General features: G+C 36.1%; 1 protein-coding gene and 1 long non-coding RNA gene across 2 annotated transcripts; one reads left to right on the forward strand and one right to left on the reverse strand.

The window, feature by feature from the left end:
* Window positions 1-928: 928 nt before the first annotated feature.
* LOC127874057 (uncharacterized) lies at window positions 929-3,087 on the forward strand. Its single transcript, XM_052418168.1, has 4 exons — window positions 929-1,069; window positions 1,353-1,457; window positions 1,707-2,010; window positions 2,185-3,087. Exons 1-3 carry the CDS (start codon window positions 1,017-1,019, stop codon window positions 1,978-1,980), a joined length of 432 nt encoding a protein of 143 aa, XP_052274128.1. The 5' UTR covers window positions 929-1,016; the 3' UTR covers window positions 1,981-2,010; window positions 2,185-3,087.
* Window positions 3,088-15,139: 12,052 nt separating this feature from the next.
* LOC127874058 (uncharacterized) lies at window positions 15,140-17,814 on the reverse strand. Its single transcript, XR_008046597.1, has 2 exons — window positions 17,257-17,814; window positions 15,140-15,306 (listed from the first exon to the last, which is right to left on the reverse strand). It is a non-coding gene; the product is annotated as an uncharacterized LOC127874058 (long non-coding RNA).
* Window positions 17,815-19,675: the final 1,861 nt, after the last annotated feature.

The raw sequence follows: 19,675 nt of genomic DNA on the forward strand, positions 1-19,675 counted from the left end.
AAACAGCAACAGACAGACCGTGAGATAATTATGACACTAAGACCTATATTCGATTTTGCATTGAGCTGAATAAGTTGGAGGAGTATGTCAATGACCAAGAGAATATTGGTTCTGCTTGAATTGACATTAATGGTGAATTTTCTGTGTCAGAATATATGCGACCATTGAAAACTGCGTTTACAAAAGTGCATAGGATGAATAAAGTATTAGATGAAAATTATACTATTGTTGAGCAATTGAATCAATTATACAATACTGGAGAAAACATGAGACCAGATCGGTATGAATGGGATGAAACACGTTTTCGTAACGTGCATACATATACGTATTCTTGAATAAAAAAATACATTCGCACATCACGACATTCATAAGCAATTGCTTAAATATGGAAAATGATTTGTTGATCAAGAAGTGCTGATTTAAGAAAATGAAGAGACCCACGTGAATGGTATTTGAAAATATGCAAACAAGCCGTTGCAACGGAAACTACGAACCTCTCACCATGCATAAAGGTACAATTCTAAATTTATAGCACAGGTCAGTAATATAATTATATAATGTAAATAATGTAGAAACCAACCATATACATGGCATGATCAATGTCTGCATTAATATGTATCATGTACCCACCATAAACAGAGGTATCCCATGAATGTTTCTAATTTATTTGCATACACACAATCCAAATCAAGTAACAAGAAACTTCTTCATGTATATAAACTTTCCAGTTTCAAAACACGTGATTGCAATGTAGAACGCTGCACTCGATAACGACTGCTACGCTCGTTCATTATAAAAAATTTACTATACGGATAATCGAATCGCATGACTTTGTTTACATCGGAACAACCAATGAAAACGCAGTAGCTGCCCTCGTTCAGGTCATTGGTATAAAAGCCGCGAGCTTAGTTATTTATAACATAACGTTCAAGAGTTACGGATAAGAACACTATAACGAAACATTGAGTATATCGTTTTACTTTGTGCAAGGTTTATATGAAAGGATTATTGTGACAATGCAATCGTACGTAAGGAATATGTCTGTGGATGCTGGATCTGACAGTGAAATGTAAGCATTTGCTTCAAATTTTATGTAGACCTTTTTTTCAAATTTTGTAACACAATTTTAAAAGCAACCTCATCATGTAGCTTACTTCGGAAGATGTTTATCGACACTAACTTTGACTGTAAAGAATTGATTAAATGAAACACACGAAATTTAAATCGACAATTACAAATAATTTGTCCAGGTTTTGAGAAGTTTAATTTGGTTTATCGTGGGCAATGAGTGACTGTTAGAAAGAAAACCGAAGAAAGTTGAACCTAACCACATTGTACATGTTCTGTTACAGGTCTTGTGGCGAAGCAATTAACGACATAGAGGAGGTCATTAAACAGGCGGTGAGAGAGGCGAAATGCATGCAGGGGGTCTTTAAGTGCGCCAGCGTTCTTGAGAAGTAAATAGATATCTTAACAGTGTTACTGATTACTTACGAGTGTTTCTATTATTATTTGGAGTTGCTATACTTAGATGTTTATATATAATTATTTTGGGTTGCTTTAAGTTTAAATAAAGTGAAATACTTATATTAACGGAGTTGCACATATAACGGTTATATATTTCGTCTCATTTCGGTCGGCGTTAGTGATGTCGATGCATTTAAGATTTACGTAATGCTTAACCTGGATTTCTCTTTATGTTTCAGTTCCCCTGAGTTGGTTGCCTTGTGCATCTTGCCAGAAGAGCACAGCAAGGACATCTCGGCGCAAATTCAGCAGAAATTGATCGAGGCTTATTGCTGGGAGAACGCCATCAGAGTGGTCTACATCCAGGCGAAAGTTCTCCACAACCTTGCGAAGGTCAACAGAAAGAAGGTGCCTTCCGCCACTGATCTTACCTGCGTCTTGTTGACCACTGTTCCGTGTGACGCTAGCCTCACGGATATCGTTGATAGTGATGTCAACAACAATATTGGTTGATAGTTACCTGTCAAACGCACACATTTAATGGTAGGTTTCAAATATATTTTTTAGTTCTCTACGTTTTTAGCTGGTTTTGTTTTGATTATTAATCTTCTATACGATATAACTATTATTTCTCACCTAAGTTAATGAATGATTGAATATAATTACATTTTATAACACATGCCAATGACAACTTATTTGATTCTCGTCTCGTTTCAGGGTAGCCCAACCCATTTCATCACAATTACGAAAAGCAGCTTTTGCTAGTCAATACAAGAACCAGATGATTACAAGCGTGTGTGATCTGCATAAGAGAGGATCTGACGTACTTCAATCGCTCTTGTAAGCTGTAGTGTGGACTAACAAACCACCAACGACTGTTGCAACTGACAGCCTCGCCCACAATGACCAGTTTACTGAACTGGACCGTCGTAAAACTGTTCGTGGCAATGCAGCCACCAGCGGCGAAGTGACGTGGCCTTTGCAATGCTGTTGAAGTCGATATCATTTAACATGAATGATTCACAACATCAGTATTATCAAAACGTTGCAATAACATTCAACCAGCGCATACGCTATGGAGTGAGCCTCTGGGGCAATTGACAATGTGGAGTTGTTTGTATGAATGTGAAGCGATTGCATGAGACCAGTTATCTCATGTGGCTCTTTGGTTGATTTTTATCGCTAAGGACGATATCGTGAAATTATATCACGAGTTCGTCAGAGGTCAACTAATCATCACATACCTTATACAACGTTGATCACGAATAGTCATTCGGTCACTGTCTGTACTTGACACCGTGTGCGATGAAGATCCAACACCGACACATCGTGCCGGGACGAAAACCGTATTGTTCAACCGTATGACTGTCATACTGTGTGCTTTTGTGGTGGGGACTCCTGCTTCTTACATTACTATTCTAGATATTTGAACTGGTTATGATTTATTAAAAATTTATTTTATGATATTACGCATTCAACATTTTTGTTAGTATTTTTAAGTAACTGAACAATCTTCTTGTTTTTTCTGTAACAATTTTCTTTAATCTATGTCATACTTGTACATACCAACCAATGTTGTATATACTTGCTGGGTTCTCGTATTAAATTTATTGAAACGTTTCTAGCTGTTGTTATCTGTCCTTGAATTCTAAACACTGTTCACACGCTTGAACAAAGCCCGCAAAGATTTGAACGAGATTTGAACGCAATTAATCGCATGTTGATCCAATAAGAACATTCCTGTTATACGAGTGCAGATATTGCATTAAAACAATGCGGCCTTACCGTTGGGTTATACGAGTGCAGATATTGCATTCAAACAATGCGGCCTTACCGTTGGGTTATACGAGTGCAGATATTGCATTAAAACAATGCGGCCTTACCGTTGGGTTATACGAGTGCAGATATTGCATTAAAACAATGCGGCCTTACCGTTGGGTTATACGAGTGCAGATATTGCATTCAAACAATGCGGCCTTACCGTTGGGTTATACGAGTGCAGATATTGCATTCAAACAATGCGGCCTTGCCGTTGGGTTATAAGAGTGCAGATATTGCATTAAAACAATGCGGCCTTACCGTTGGGTTATGCAGAACTTTTCTGTGGAGCAATTTAGAACAAGATTATAATTTCTCGTAGAAATGAATGAACTTCGCTCTAACGTAAGCTTGAGAATTCACTTTCTTTCCAAAATATAATAACACGTAAAAATATTGCAAAAAAGCATTTTACAAGGTTTGCAATACATTGCAATCATCATGGTGAGGAATGTTTAAAGACAAATGTTACTGCCTGACCAATAACGTTATGCTTGTTTTTATATACATAAATTACAGTTAATACAAAACTATTGTGTTCAATAAGAAGTGCAACAAAAGGTCAGTTAAGGCCGTTGACCGAACGTTACATGCTACTTGTAAAACACATTCACTAATACTTATTGCATTTTACTAAGAGGACACTATTCACGAAGCAAAAGAAACACATCTCAATTAAGTCCATTGTCCGACCAGTACATGCCGTGCTAAGAGCTCGTTCTGTCATGTATCAATAATATTGGCCTAGGCTAGTTTTTTGTACTTTGGGCTTTCAAAGTCTGTACCAAGTGATACGTTGGTACGAAACTTGATGATAACTTTATTAAATTCAAAGAGTTTAGAGAATGTGTATTGCATGGTTATTAGGTTGAGATACGCCGAGTTTAATATTTGATAACACATGCAAGATGATTTCAGCTTTCTTATAAGGCCAAAGTATTTGCACACAAGTAATTTCATGGTATTTGCAAGGCATGGTGTCTTGTCATGTGAACTCTTTAATAGACAGGATTCAAGTAATCAGATCGGCTGCATTTAATTTGATATTTTGTAGGGATATGACGTTGTTTGCTTTTGATCTATGTGAACTAATTAACATACCTGATCCTATTACTTGATCGGCTGATATAATTAAAATGAGCTATTTTACGGATATAACATTGTATTTGTTCTTCTAAATATTTTACTTTCACCATTTCAGAATTTCATGTGTAAGGGCCTAAAGCAAAATTTAAGCTACTTTTAAAAGGAATACTTATTGTTCACGACGAATCGAACCATAGTTATAAACAAAACAAAACCATTGGATTTGCACGGTTTCACGAATACGATTATGAACAACCTTAAATACCTTATATATCAAATACTACTCTTTCATACTGGCTATTCTTGCACGTTTGCATGATACACCATGCCCTTTTCAACTCTTTTATTTTCATTTTATACTTATTAATGAAAACTTTTAAATAAAACATGTTTCGTTGAGCAAATTGACTGTGTTGTCGTGAAACAAAATACGAGTATTAATACATGGGAGAAGGATATTAGATGATTTGCCGAATTATTATAGTTGTTTCCATGTTGACCATGAAAAAAGAAACATAAGTCATTTTAAGTTTTATTAATTTATACTAAAAACGCATACGATTATGTGTGTTTTTAATATTATTTGTGAAAAAACATGATAGACTGTGGACCGCTATAGGGTTCTCGGACATAAGAAGATTTTGCTTAAAACCTTATTCGTCAAAACTGTCCATGTCAATGCGGCTTTTACACATTTATCGTGGTGTATACGGCGCATTCCTGAAATATAGCATTTTCTTATAATGACGGTCTTGTTGTACATGCCACACCCAATAATGTGATTGATCATGCACGTGCAGCCCGCAGATGAATAATCCTGAGCAATTTGGTACGGTTTCATAACAATGTTTTAGTGTGCCTTTAAACAGGTCAACAATCAATTATGATTTTCTTCGTGTTTCTTATTTGTATGAACAAAATACATGATAAGGTATATTTATTTCCATGAGAAACATTCGAAACCATATAATAACTCAGCAAATGATCCATTCTTTATTCCACATTTAATCTCCTATATGTTTTAAAATCACTACAGTCTTTTTGCACAAATAAACGGTTTATATGATAGACGTCATTGTTAAGAACTCAATAGAAATGACTGAGATGGATATGATATGGTGAATCTCATAAACGTAGCTTATTTACCATTCTAGACACGTTCAGCCCTTGTATGAATAAGGAAAATTGTATCGTGTAGGAGTGACTATAGAGGAACAAAACAGCTACATTTGTTACCACACATATTTAAAATGCAACGATCTTGTTATGTGCAGGATTTTCATCGGATAATAAATCACATTTCTGAATTGAATCCGTTCGCAATAGAAAGCGCTCCTTTCCAGAATTTGTCACAAAGGTCTAAAATGCATAGTTGACGCAATTGCATAAACAGTTTGGATGAATAAGGCATGCATAGTAAGGCCAAAGAGACCAGGAAGAATATCCCAAGAAAACCCCATTAGGGCTTTTAAAGCGGGTATATACGATTTTTTATATGTGTTTAATTGTAATATATTGATAAAATATGTTACAATAACACAAAATAGGCAAGAAAAATTATACATTAAAGCCGAATTTCATAAAATGAAGCAAAGGCAAATTAGCGCCCCGAGCCGATAGTGACGTACATATTTTCCTACAATAACAGAAGCATTCGTCTTTGCAGTAGGATCGGAGACAGTGTTCGTGTGTCGTATGAATAGATATCGTTGCAGGAATTCAAATAAACCGTTAAACTAAGTTTAGATGCACATCGTACATGTATGGTATACATGCTGGCGAATTCGGCTGTACAGCCGTTTTCAATTTCAGAATTAAATATCTAGCTTATTTCGCATTTTTCGATACATGTTCTTCTTAACTTTTATTTTAATTTATATTGAAATATATATATAATAAGTTTTTTACACAGTTTATATAAATTCATAAATATTTGACAAAATCGTATATACCCGCTTTAAAACATTATTTTTTATGAGAAAGTGTAGACGCTTGCCAGTCAATCGTCTCACCGAAAAAGATGCTGAAATAGAGGTTAAATTTGATGTGCGCCCTTTACGTGTTTGTTTCATAATTGGCACAAAAACAAAATAGCGTTATCGGTCTCGAAAATAGAAACCGAATCTACAAATCGGGCAAGTTTTTCAGGTAATCCATAACCGGCAGTATTTTTAAAGCTAACTTCCTTGATGGTTAATTTAAAAATTCGGAGATGCAAGTGTTATTACACCCTACGTTTTGTGTGCATTAATAAGTAGCACACATTGTAACTACTTACAACTGAAATTGTAATCAGATCAGCATACTTATTTCCTTAGAAAGTACAGTGGTAATTCAAACTGACCAGTCTGTTAAAAAGAACGTGTTTATTGACATTTGAACCATCGATATCGCAGATCTAAATGAGGTTGCATTGTCTTGACCACGCTTTGCACAGACCAGAACTAAGCCAATTGTCAAGTGACCGATATAATTGGAGCCTGGATCTTGGAAGACATGGGCTTAATTAATGTGCATTCCGATTGTCTGAAATATTCCGTTAAAAGCATTTGTCATCTTAATGTAAATCCAGTTAAAGCGGGTATATACGATTTTGTCAAATATTTATGAATTTATATAAACTGTGTAAAAAACTTATTATATATATATTTCAATATAAATTAAAATAAAAGTTAAGAAGAACATGTATCGAAAAATGCGAAATAAGCTAGATATTTAATTCTGAAATTGAAAACGGCTGTACAGCCGAATTCGCCAGCATGTATACCATACATGTACGATGTGCATCTAAACTTAGTTTAACGGTTTATTTGAATTCCTGCAACGATATCTATTCATACGACACACGAACACTGTCTCCGATCCTACTGCAAAGACGAATGCTTCTGTTATTGTAGGAAAATATGTACGTCACTATCGGCTCGGGGCGCTAATTTGCCTTTGCTTCATTTTATGAAATTCGGCTTTAATGTATAATTTTTCTTGCCTATTTTGTGTTATTGTAACATATTTTATCAATATATTACAATTAAACACATATAAAAAATCGTATATACCCGCTTTAAAGCGAAACGTGTCGTCACTGAGTACTGATTGTACAGGCTAATCTGGGACCACTTTTTCCCTAGATGCATTAAGTCCCGTTTTACCAGAGAACGGCTGTTTTTAATACATTCGTCAATGTAAAGAAATTGATGATAAACACAATGTTTACTTGCACGAATAGATATAGCTTGGAACATTATATGTAAAACGTACCCATGGTCATAGCAGCTTTGCGGTACATCTTTGTAGTATTGTGCGTACTGCTTTAAAGCATAGCTCCATGTTATATCGTGTTATTGTGAAGTCATTAACTGGAACAAGACAGATCTAGGACCGCTCGATGGATGAATACCGCTGGACTGTGAGGTGATAACCTTGAGAAGTGTTCTCCAAAATAACGTATCCGTGAACCATGGTTATGTGCGATAGAAAAAGATACATGATACATTGAACTCAATGATTGAAGATATTTTAGTTTGATGTTGACTAGGAAATGAACCTATGTCATTGATATTCTAAATGTTCCTAGTACATGTACTGCATGTAACGGTGTACAGTTAATCTATATTTTGCGTAAAATTATTTTGTTAAAAACGATGTTTACGTTTAAACTAGCACATACTCTGAGATGTTTACCAACATCATTTATATGGTCTCTGTTGACATGGGCGAGACGATTCGAATTTCATTTTCATTTTCAAACAACGTAATTGCGTTTGTTAACGTATGATTTAACATGTGTATTTTTTTGGTTTTAATATCATGACATTGGAATCCCGTTGTAGAACAGCACGTAATGTTGTTACTACTGCACTTAATGATGTCACTGCTGCACGTAATGACGAATGTACCGAACGAAAAGACGTTTGCACAGCGCATAATGATAAAACTACTACACATAATGAGTCATGACGAATGTACCGAACGGAAAGAAGTTTGCACAGCTCGTAATGTTGTTACTACTGCACATAATGATGTAACTGCTGCACGTAATGACGAATGTACCGAACGTAAAGACGTTTGCATAGCGCATAATGATAAAACTACTACACATAATGTTGAATGTACATAACGTCAGGAAGTTTGGACCGAACACAATGTGTTACTACTTCGCGTAATGCTTTAACTACTTCATACAATGACGAATGTACCGAACATAAAGACATAATGATTAATGTACTGCAAACAACGACAACAGTCATATGAAGTCAGTAATGGCGCTCCATAGAAAATACTTAAACATTGCGCTTTATGCACAAAATCATCATAGATGTACCATTAACAAGCTTGTAATTAAATAGATTCAGTGTCAAGGGGTCCGTTATCCTCGTTAAGTTTACCAATAACGTATTTTATTACCGTGGGGATGGAAGCTGTGTTGTTAAGTGTACGCATACGGTCGCCAATATTCTATTTTAGTTACTGATGTTTCTATAAGTAAACGCGCCTACAGCTAAATGCTGCTCTAGACAAAATGTTATATCTTTATGTCAGTGAGATATGAACAAGAAAAAAATATATTATAGAGGTTCGGCATTGTGGTCATGATAATGCCACGAATAATGAATCCTACATGGATGGGCAAATGCAGCCGCGACGTCCAAAATTAAATTCCGTGACGAATTAGACAAGAAACAGAGATCTGCGCAAACTATTCACAAACACGGCAAAATGTTCTTGCATTGGAATTGTCATTTCGATGCTTGGGTTCCACAAACAGTGTAAAGATTCACCGAAACGCCCCTTTGTTCATCGGAAAATATTTACTGTAGAACAAAAAGGCCATTTCTAAGTAGGAAGCTCTTTGAGACAGTGATTATCCTGCATGTATGGCGGTCTTAAGAATCGTAATACCAATTATTGCTGCAAAAGCACATGTTGGAAACCATGTCATTGTGTTGTTTCAACGTGACAAATACGAAGGAGTCAGTATCTCAAATATCGTCCATGTGCAATCGAAAACGCGGTCACTCATTTTAAAAACGTTGTTCACGGAAAATGTAATCAGCGTGGTTTTTCAACATTCCAAATATATCTGCCCATTGAAGTTATTATTTGTTTATTGTGTCAAAGTGCTGCAATTGATATCAATACTATTTGGCTTCGCTCTGGAACAACGGGGCTTAACCCTTAAAGCGCTGGAGCTGAATTTTAAAGGCCTTTACAAACAGTTTGGATCCAGATGAGACGCCACAGAACGTGGCGTCTCATCTGGATCCAAACTGTTTGCTATTCTGATAGTATTCTTTGAAAAAAAATCGAAGAAAATGCTAATTTTAGAAATTCAACAGACGACATTTTAGCAGACGACAAATTTCCCAGCATGCAAAGGGTTAATTAATGCGCATAAAGTGTCGGCGCAGATTAGCCTGTGTGAAGGAAACCTTTTCTCAGAGAAAATCCAAAAAAGGCGGAATTGGTCTTCCCTGATGGGTAATACACCCAATTTTCTAAGGACGAGGCTCATAAAGTGCTTTGTAAACAAAGTCGAAAGTCGTTGTTAACTTCATATGAGGCAAGTTGTTTGTTTTATATTTAACACACATATCCGGAATCTTGATAAACAACATAATTGATACATGTGCATGGATATGTGCTGTTTTCAATTGGTTTAACATTACAATCTTAAAAATATTGTATCTTCTGTCATCGCGCATAGTCTCAATAAATGGATTGTAAGATGTTTGTGATATTTAAAATATAGCCCTTTTTTAGTTTACGAGATATGATCCACTACTGTTCTGGCTTTAAACTGGGACGGGCAAAGTCAGTCGTTGGTGTGTGGAAAATGACAAAGCAAATTGGAAACAAAATATCCGTAATATTGATTAATTGATGAGATGAAATATCTAAAACACATTAATTTAATCACTTACACATAGGACACTACAATCAATGCATTTTTTATATATACCTCTCGTTTATTCATTATGTGAATTGTTATAAAGTACTCATTTGAACAGAAAAATGCGATTAGTTTTTGCTTTTCTACGCTATAATGGTTTAAACATGAGAAAAGCTATACAAATATCAATATATGTAACTGCCTTAGGCTTCAGAAGGTCACTGACTTACTATATAATTATTCGATATACAGACCAATTTATTAACTTAATTCAGTTAAATAATAATTGTATGCAGTTTGGCCTATGCCTAAACGGGCGTTGAAGTTGTACGTTCATAACAATGCTTTTGGACTCGTACCATCTGGCCAATACACGAACAAGTGTTCAGTTGTAGGCAATTATGTTGTTGAGGAGTGCGCCAAGTTCACTGAACGATTCCAGAGAAATTCAATGGAAATAGGACAGAAACCTCTTTCCGGGATTTTAGATTACCATTATCATATACAAGGTCTTTGTCAATGTGTATGGACGTTGGAATAAATGTAGCAGAAACAAAATCACAATAGACAATTGATGAACGCTATGGTTGCTCTGAGAATTACTAGAAATTCTGAGTCTGTCGTCTTAACAATTGTCATCGACATTTAACCCATTAATGCCTAGCGTCCTGAAAAAAGGACATTGCAAACAGCGTAGAACCAGATGAGACGCCGCATAATGCGGCGTCTCATCTGGGTCTGCGCTGTTTGCTTAAATGAATTTCTTTATGAAATATTCTAAATATAGAAATAAATACACTTGACACCCCTAATTTTGGAAATAGATTGATCCAATTTAGAAGGATGGGAGAGTCCACTGGGCATAAATTGGTTAATGATATCAGACTATTATTAAGCTGTATTTAGAAACACTTTTCAAGGAAGCACGTATGAAATGTAATATTTAAGATCTCGTCTAAAAACGTAGTTTATATTAAGCATGTTCATTGCTTTGGAAATTTATTTTACCTTCAAGAAGTCTGTGCAAATATTCATTTTTCTGAAATGGTGTTAAAGTTTTTAAAGGAATGCTCGTCACCAAAATAACAAGCTTATTGAGTATTTACCAATTAAACTCGCACTTCTTTTCAATGAATGGCATGCAAATCGAACAATAAAAGCCGACCATGCATTCTTTCACCTGAGCACATTCCTGAATACTCTGGAGAAAAAGTTGGAATTTCGTTTTAAGAACAGTAACTTATAACTGTTTGAAAGACAAGAAAAGTACAGTAATGTAACTGGTTCCGAGTTTTGGAGAAAAACAGCTAAGAACCTTTGTTACGACGGATATTGCTAGACATTTTATAATGACTAATAATGTTGCATGCCTTTTGCACAAAGCACATGGATCACTGTCTTTTGCTATCGCATCGCTAGCAACAGTAATAAGAACTCAAATGCAATATAAGTTAATCCATATCAGCAAATACTGACACGATTATATTAATCATACACAAAGAACAAAAGATGCAACAATATTGATTAATCAGGTGGGTAGTTTTGATAAAATTATTACTAACTTGAAGACAATGGTCAATTTAAGATATCCCTTGCAACAGAAAGCACAATACAAATGTACTATAAGTGAAATAATATTAGCAAAGACTGACACGATTATACTTATCAAACTACTCAAACAACAAAAGATTAAACCACATCAATCAGTTGACTATTTTTTAAATAAAAATGACTAACTTGAAGACAATACATTAATAAGTAAGTGTTTTTTTATAAATATACTTGCCGGTCACATATAAATGCAAACTAACGGTTTTAAAGAATGAGAAAATCGGCGGACTAGAAACGATTTACAATAATATAGACACGCATATTTTCCCCTATTATCTGTCTTTCTCTGATCTAATCAATCGGTCAAAAACCGTATTGATCAAGCACGAGTATGACCATTGTGAATTGAATAAAAAAAACTCCCTGCTGACTAATAAGGTTTTATGATTCAGAGACTTCCTTTCTCTTTATAAGGATGTGTCACGTATGTCATGAAGATAAAACGTAACCATTATGATTTATCGATGTAATTTTTCAGCCTTTGCGTCTGATATCACCATAAATATAATGAAATCTCGATTGGTCTTTGTAATAAAGTAGATTCGTTATAAAGGCGTCAATAAATGGATCAGCTGTATTTTTGGCTCCACACATTTGAGCGAGCTAGTGCAGAATAACAAATATTTTTTTTATAGAAATTAAACATGTTTGTCTTCTATGTATGCCTCTTTTTAATCTTGAAACTATCTGGACAATATTTCATAGTCAGTTATACTGGGTGTTAAGTGGCATAACTCTTTCAAAACAGGAACATAATGATTAAGAGCTACCAGGAAATATATAATTTTCTATGACATGCTTAAACTCTTAGTTACGTTTTATATCGTTAACCGTGTAACAAAAAATTAGATGTATTTATAGTTGGTATGTTACTATTACAATAATAAACAAAGCGCTGAAGGCACTGAAGTTGTTCGCTATGGCATAATCTTAGACGCAAATCAGTTTTCAAAATTACGTTATAGCTTTTTATATCGCAAGTTTGAAATGAACACAACCCATTCAAAATTATAAAGATTGTGTCTTAAAGCACAGATCGAGATGTGTGTGCACAGTTTATCCTCATATTTATGTTATAGAGATAACTAAGACAAACTAACAACAATAATTGTGTCTCTTTTTCAAATTGGTTGCTACACTGGCAACCATCTTTAGAATTTTGGTTGCCTTGCTAAAGAAAAACACGCATACTATCATGTAAATGTTGTGTTATGTGTATCTAATACTTAATTTATTTTCTTAAAACTATTTAGCATCAATTTTGATGACAAGACAGACTTTGTATACAACATGTCTTGTGTTTGGTCGGAATAAAATTATTTCCTAGGCCTAATTGATCCACAGTCGCCAATTTGTATTCTATGTTTAATTGGATTGAGTTGGGTCAAGCTTTGAAAAAGCTGGTTGCCCTCCTTTTTAGCCCAACTGTAACCAAAGTTTGAAATTGAGTTTCCTGTGCTTAAATCTACTGGCCCAGGCTAACAGGTAAAATCCACTAAACATGTAAGTTGTTCATGATGTAAGATCTGACAGTGTATTGAACTCATTCAATTTGCAAGTCTGAAGACATTTAAGGGACCTTTTCACGTTTCGGTAAATTAAGCGATTTAATAATTTGAAGAGTGATTTAATAATTTGGAGAGTTCTGTTGTTGTCGTTATATTTTTTCATATTACGAGGATTGCTTATATAAAGTATAAACTACATCTCTCATTGTATGAGCACGGATGACCGATTGGTCTAAACGATAGACTTTTATTCCAGGGGTCAGTGGTTCGAGCCCAGTTGAGAGCAACTTGTTTTTGTTTCTTTTATTTTATTATTGTTTGTTTTTAATTGAGCTTTTAAGATCCAATGATTACATTTATCAATATTAAGCATTTAATGACAAACTGTGAAAAGGTCCCTTTTAGATGTTTACTAAAAATGCCACAAGGTAAAAATTTAGAACTCATTTGTTGTTCATTTTATTTAAAAGTTATTTTGTTTATTTGCCTTGTCAGCGAGGTTGCTATGCAGTTATTATCACTTTTATCTTTTTTTTCTAATCATTTATAGAAAAGATAATTCATTTTGGGAAATCAGGGCTGAACGCATATGCATTAATTGTCATCCCAGTACCAGCGACTCTCTTTAAACGAAAAACGCTATACAATCAGAAAGTGTCGTCCTTGATTAGCTTGTGCGCATTGCACAGGCTATTCGGTGTGCGCAGGCTTATCTGGGACACCACTAATTTAACATGCATTAAGCCCCGTTTTCCCTGATTTCAGCCAATATGTACAGATTTCAATGACAAACTGGTAAATGTCGTCGCACAAGCTGTTAAACACTATTGATTACATACACACACTCAATGTTGCAGTGTACCAGTGGTAAAGTATAAACAGACTGATGCGGTGGCTCTCGTTCTTAGCGTAGTTAAGACAAAAACCGACTTGCGAAATCTGTTCTTAACCTTAGTTGTCCGCAAGCGAACAACTAAAAACGGACTCTTTCTTACAATCATCAAGGATCCTGGGGAAATCTGGCGATAAAAAACATAAAGGCATATTTTTCCCTCAGATGAAATCATTGAGCAAAATCTACCTAGCAAAGTCTTTAAATCGCAACATTAAAATATCTGACAGCTAAAGCCAAGAAAACGTCGCCCTTGATATACAAATTTTGAGTTCAATTTCAGTTTTTCTTTATATCTACGAGTAAAATGTCCATATCTCTTGATATGTCTTCAAAGTGTAATATAATACGCGTGCTTCCCGTCGGTCAGTGATACAAAGGCGGTCATTGACCTCGAATTGCCTTTCTTATATATGTGGTCATTTGTCTTAATGCGCTGTCAGTGAGATAAATATGGTGTCGATACCATTACAGATTGATATAGCGACAACCCTGCACTTAAACGTTCAGTACATCAAACGGGCGATGTCCTCAAGGACTCAGTTGAGCAGGTAAAGAAGATGAAACAAGAATATAGGAGTTAAGAGATTATACTTGAAGCAATCGCGATGTAATTATATATAAATTTGAAACCAGACAAAAAGCACAATAACAGACAGAGCGTGAGGTATTGATGACCCAAAGTCCAACCGTCGAATTGGGCATTTAGCGGACTAAGTATGAGGGATATGTTAATTACCACGAAAACGGGCTGTCATTAATTTAATGAAAGAATTATGTATCATCCAATATAAGCCTATGCTGTCCACATAATGTAATCTAATATTTCTCTTTTTCAAAACGTTTCAGTAAAAGACTGGAAACAGATTTATATATTCCAGGTTTTATTTGCATCTCGGCGCACATTCAGCAGAAGCCGATCGAGGCTTACTGCTGGGAGAACGACATCAGAGTTGTCAACGTCAAGGAGAAGGAGGTCTTCCACAGCCTCGCGAAGGTTAACAGAAGGAGACGCCTTCCGCCACTGATCTGACCTGCGTATAGTTAAATGCAATTACTTTATAACAACACGTGTCAATCAAACTTATGTTAAGTCTCGTTTTCCTCTTTTCAGGGCAGCCCAACCCATTTCATCACAAAAACGAACAGAGACTGTTGGTTGCTAATCAGTGCTTGCAACAGATGGCATCAAGCGTGTGAAATCTGCATTAGATGATGATCTGATGTACTTCAGTCGCTCTTGTTAGCTGCAGTGTGGAATTATTTAAACCTTTTGATGCAACCGAGAGCATCGCTAGATTATTGAACTGGTTCCTTGCAAAACCGTTCGAAGCAACGCAACAGCAAAGTGAGGTAGCCTGGACTTTGGCGTGGACGGTAATATTATTTTATTATAAAGGAATCTCACCATCATGTTTATCAAAAACGTTTAACCCATTTATGCCTAGTGGACTCTTCCATCCTTCTAAATTGGATCAATTTATTTCCAAAATTAGGAATGTCAAGAATTTATTTCTATATTTAGAATATTTCTTACAGAAATTCCTTTAAGCAAACAGCGCAGACCCAGTTAAGACGCCGCATCATGCGGCGTCTCATCTGGGTCTACGCTGTTTGCCAATGCCCTTTTTCTGGACGCTAGGCATAAATGGGTTAAATAGCGTTCAAAAAGCGTATAAGCATTTGAATGAACTTCTGGAGTTATGGACATAGTGGAGTCGGCTGTACAAATGTGAACAAAATAAACGGACACAGCTATGTGGTGTGACTCTGGTTTAACCCATTTATGCCTAGTGGACTCTCTCATCCTTCTAAATTGGATCAATTTATTTCCAAAATTAGGGATTTCTAGTATATTTTTATCTATATTTAGAATATTTGTTACAGAAATTCCTTTAAGCAAACAGCGTAAACGCTGGTGAGAAGCCGCATCATGCGGCGTCTCATCTGGGTCTAGGCTGTTTGCCAAAGCCTTTATTCTAGACGCTAGGCATAAATGGGTTAATATTTTCGCTGAGGACAGTATCGCGGACTTTTATCACGAGTGCTTTAGAGGGCAACACATCATCACATATAACATACATTGTGGATCACGAATTTTCATTCGGCCACTGTCTGCACTGATACCGTGTGCGAAAAAGATCGAACACATGACTAATGGCGCGGGATACCAAAGCATTGTTAAACCATACTGTGTGTACTTGTGGCGTAGACTCGTGCCTTTTGTGATTATTCAAGTGAATTTAATTATGTGGTTATGATTTAATGTCAATAGTGTGTGGTTATCATTTAATGGCAATAGTGTGGTTAAAACTTATTTAGATATTCAGATACGCATTTAGCAAGGATTAAATACATACACTTCAATCATCATAGGTAGGAAAGTGTCACAACAAATGTGACTTCCTGACATATAACGTTATGCACAATAAATAGTTTATTACATTTTTTTGCAGTTCATACACAAATATTTTCCATCGATCATTGAAAAGCATATACGTTTTTTTGTAACATTAGTGAAGCGTTTGTTAATAAAATGCTCAATTTGAAAAGCATAAAACACATTAACTGACTATATTTGCATTTTATTAAGAAGTTAATATTTAGCTGAGGCTAAATTGCAAAATGATTCACATACATAGAAAAAGTCTAAAGGTAATTAACATACCAAATGGTTAGCAATACAATAGATACAGACAGCACATATGCAGACTCGTGTATGCATTTAATATCATTGTTATAGGTTTGAGAGTTTAGCGTTAATTTAAGTCTAATACAATATTATAACCCCATACTTGGCTTATTAGTCCGTCGACTACATACATTTGTATAACAAACATGTAGGCAATGCAAAAATAGCACAGATAATACATCACATTTCTGTGTGTGATCCCCTATACAAGTTACGTTAAATAGACGCTCTCTCCCACAATCTTACAGATCCAAAAAAATGAATAAGACAAGACTAGTAATGCCAAACTTACCCTGTACAAGGCCCGATTAAACATTCGCTAACATGATTAGTTTATGAGGAAGTTAAGACTCTCCGCAATCGACCGTCTCAACGAATAATATTGCGAACTAGAAGCAAGAATTTTGTTTGTTCCCTTTACGTGCTTGTGTTATACTTGACACAAACAAAACAATAGCGTTATCTGTCTCGAAAATGGCCACCGAATCTACAAATGGGTCGGGTTTATCACGTAATCCATAACCTAGACTTGTAGTGCGTTTAATATTGTTAATTTAATACGTTGGAGGTGTAACGGTGTTCTAATACCCTACGTTTCGTGTTCATGTAAACAAAAACGAAAGCATGCATGGTATCTTCTTACGCTGTAAAAAATATTCAGCGGAACATAATTCTTTGTTTAGAAAGTCTGATGAATGCGAACCTGTTAATTGACATGTAACCATCAATCTCATGTCATTACCATTACCACGCTCCTCACCAACCAGTTCACCGACAAGTGTTCAGTTAACGATATAATCATATTTTCGTTATAAGATGCGTAAAGTGTCTTTCCAGGTTAGACTGTGCAGGGACTACACTTTCCGCGTTTATGATATATTTTCTTTGAGAGAGAGAGAGAGAGAGAGAGAGAGAGAGAGAGAGAGAGAGAGAGAGAGAGAGAGAGAGAGAGAGAGAGAGAAGAGAAGAGATAGAGACAGAGAGAGACAAGAGGAGAGAGAGAGACAGAGAGAGAGACAGAGAGAGACAGAGAGAGACAGACGAGAGACAGAGAGAGACAGAGACAGAGAGATGACAGAGAGAGAGAGAGAGCAGAGATAGAGAGAGAGGAGAGAGAGAGAGAGGAGAGAGAGAGAGAGAGAGAGAGAGAGAAAGTAGAGAAGGACAAACCATCTCAGAGAGAAAATAGAGATAGACAGAACAGGACAGACAACAGAGACATAAGAGAGAGAGTGAGCGAGAGTAGAGCGAGAGAGAGAGAAGAGACTCTAAGATAGGAAAGATATAGAGAGAGGACGAGAGAGAGGAGACAGAGAGAGACAGAGAGAGAGAGAGAGAGAGATCCGTTTGCTTGTGCCTCCTAATCCATCGCATGGACCTTTGCCATGCCCGCTCTCAAAGTAATATCACCGGGCATGACATCCATATGTTTCAAAGTGGTTGGCAACTGCATAAAATATATATTTGTTGCGGTACTGCGATGACGGCGAGTCGCTCCAGTAATGAACCATCTTCAGTTGCGGATCAATCAATTTCAACTCTGGAATTAGGTCATCAATGAAGGCCAAAACCGTGGACGCTTTGTGTGAGGCCTCATCTGAGACCGTAACAAAACTTTTATGCACTAATTCATCATCAGCATTCTTCCAATATGCAACCATAGGATGCAGTGTAACGGCTGACTGATTAAAATAGACACTCTGCACTTCTTCGTGAGAATGACAAGTGTAGTTATCTGCAAAATCGAGTTGTACGATAAAATGATGTTCTGGTAATGTTTGCTACAGCAGTTTTATTTGTTCATACTGAATGTTAACTTTTCGTACATGTTCTTTAAAGCCTTCTAGCTGTGTAGTTGTCTGCTGAATAAACTTATCTCTGCGCACGACGTTTTTACTATCCGCGTCACGGTCCGTTTTCTGCCTTTATCCTCTGTTTCTACACGCGTCCACTGACTTACCGACACCTCAACTGGTAGCTTCTCTCTCAACATGTCTTCAGAAATCTTGGTTTCAACAATTGTTTCTGGATTTGCGACAATCTCAATGTGTTTTCGCAGGGCCTTCACCAAAAGCGATGCATTTTGGTGTTAAAAGCATAAACATGAAACCCTGGACAGCATTGCTGTTTTATATATGTAAGATGGTCTAGATCGGCAAAATGTGGCAAAGGAAATGTCATTTGCTGGGTTTTCTGCTTTGAATTTCAGATACAAATGTTTCAGGTAATCTGTTAATATATGTACCTGTAGGCTGTTGCTTACATCCTGTTGCAGTCTTCTTTGCGTCACTTTTATCTGGCTGTGTGCGACTGCTGTCTTCACGCTTCATGTTCACGATTCTTTTCAAGCTTACTCAGGCGCTTCTTAATTCCAATCTGATGCACTTTGCAATTGACTCTTCCTAGTTGATTTCGCCCAAGTCCGGTTTTCATAGACAAGTATTTAATTGTTCTGTTCTTCTTGGCTATTCTCCCAGCTACTATATTGTAAATTGCTGCTCTCTTATCTCTCGGTGTGTTCTTTTTTGACGCCCTAATTTCACTTCCTAATACATTACTTAGCAGAATGGGACGCCTAAGTTTCTCCTTCTGTTCAGCAGTCAGATTTGCAGCCTACATGTCTCGTTCTGTCTGTTTACTCGGTGTCAATTCCACACTTGATATATGCTTAGTACCCTCAGTACTCTTTCTGACTCTCTGCAATGCTCTTT

Source organism: Dreissena polymorpha, chromosome 3 (genome assembly GCF_020536995.1).
Source record: "Dreissena polymorpha isolate Duluth1 chromosome 3, UMN_Dpol_1.0, whole genome shotgun sequence".
In the NCBI taxonomy this organism is placed as follows: domain Eukaryota; kingdom Metazoa; phylum Mollusca; class Bivalvia; order Myida; family Dreissenidae; genus Dreissena; species Dreissena polymorpha.

Coding starts and splice junctions, on each gene's coding strand:
- LOC127874057 (XM_052418168.1), top strand. CDS start 1,017: ATGCAATCGTACGTAAGGAATATGTCTGTGGATGCTGGATCTGACAGT. Junction 1,070..1,352: donor GCTGGATCTGACAGTGAAAT/GTAAGCATTTGC, acceptor GTTCTGTTACAG/GTCTTGTGGCGAAGCAATTA. Junction 1,458..1,706: donor TGCGCCAGCGTTCTTGAGAA/GTAAATAGATAT, acceptor TTTATGTTTCAG/TTCCCCTGAGTTGGTTGCCT.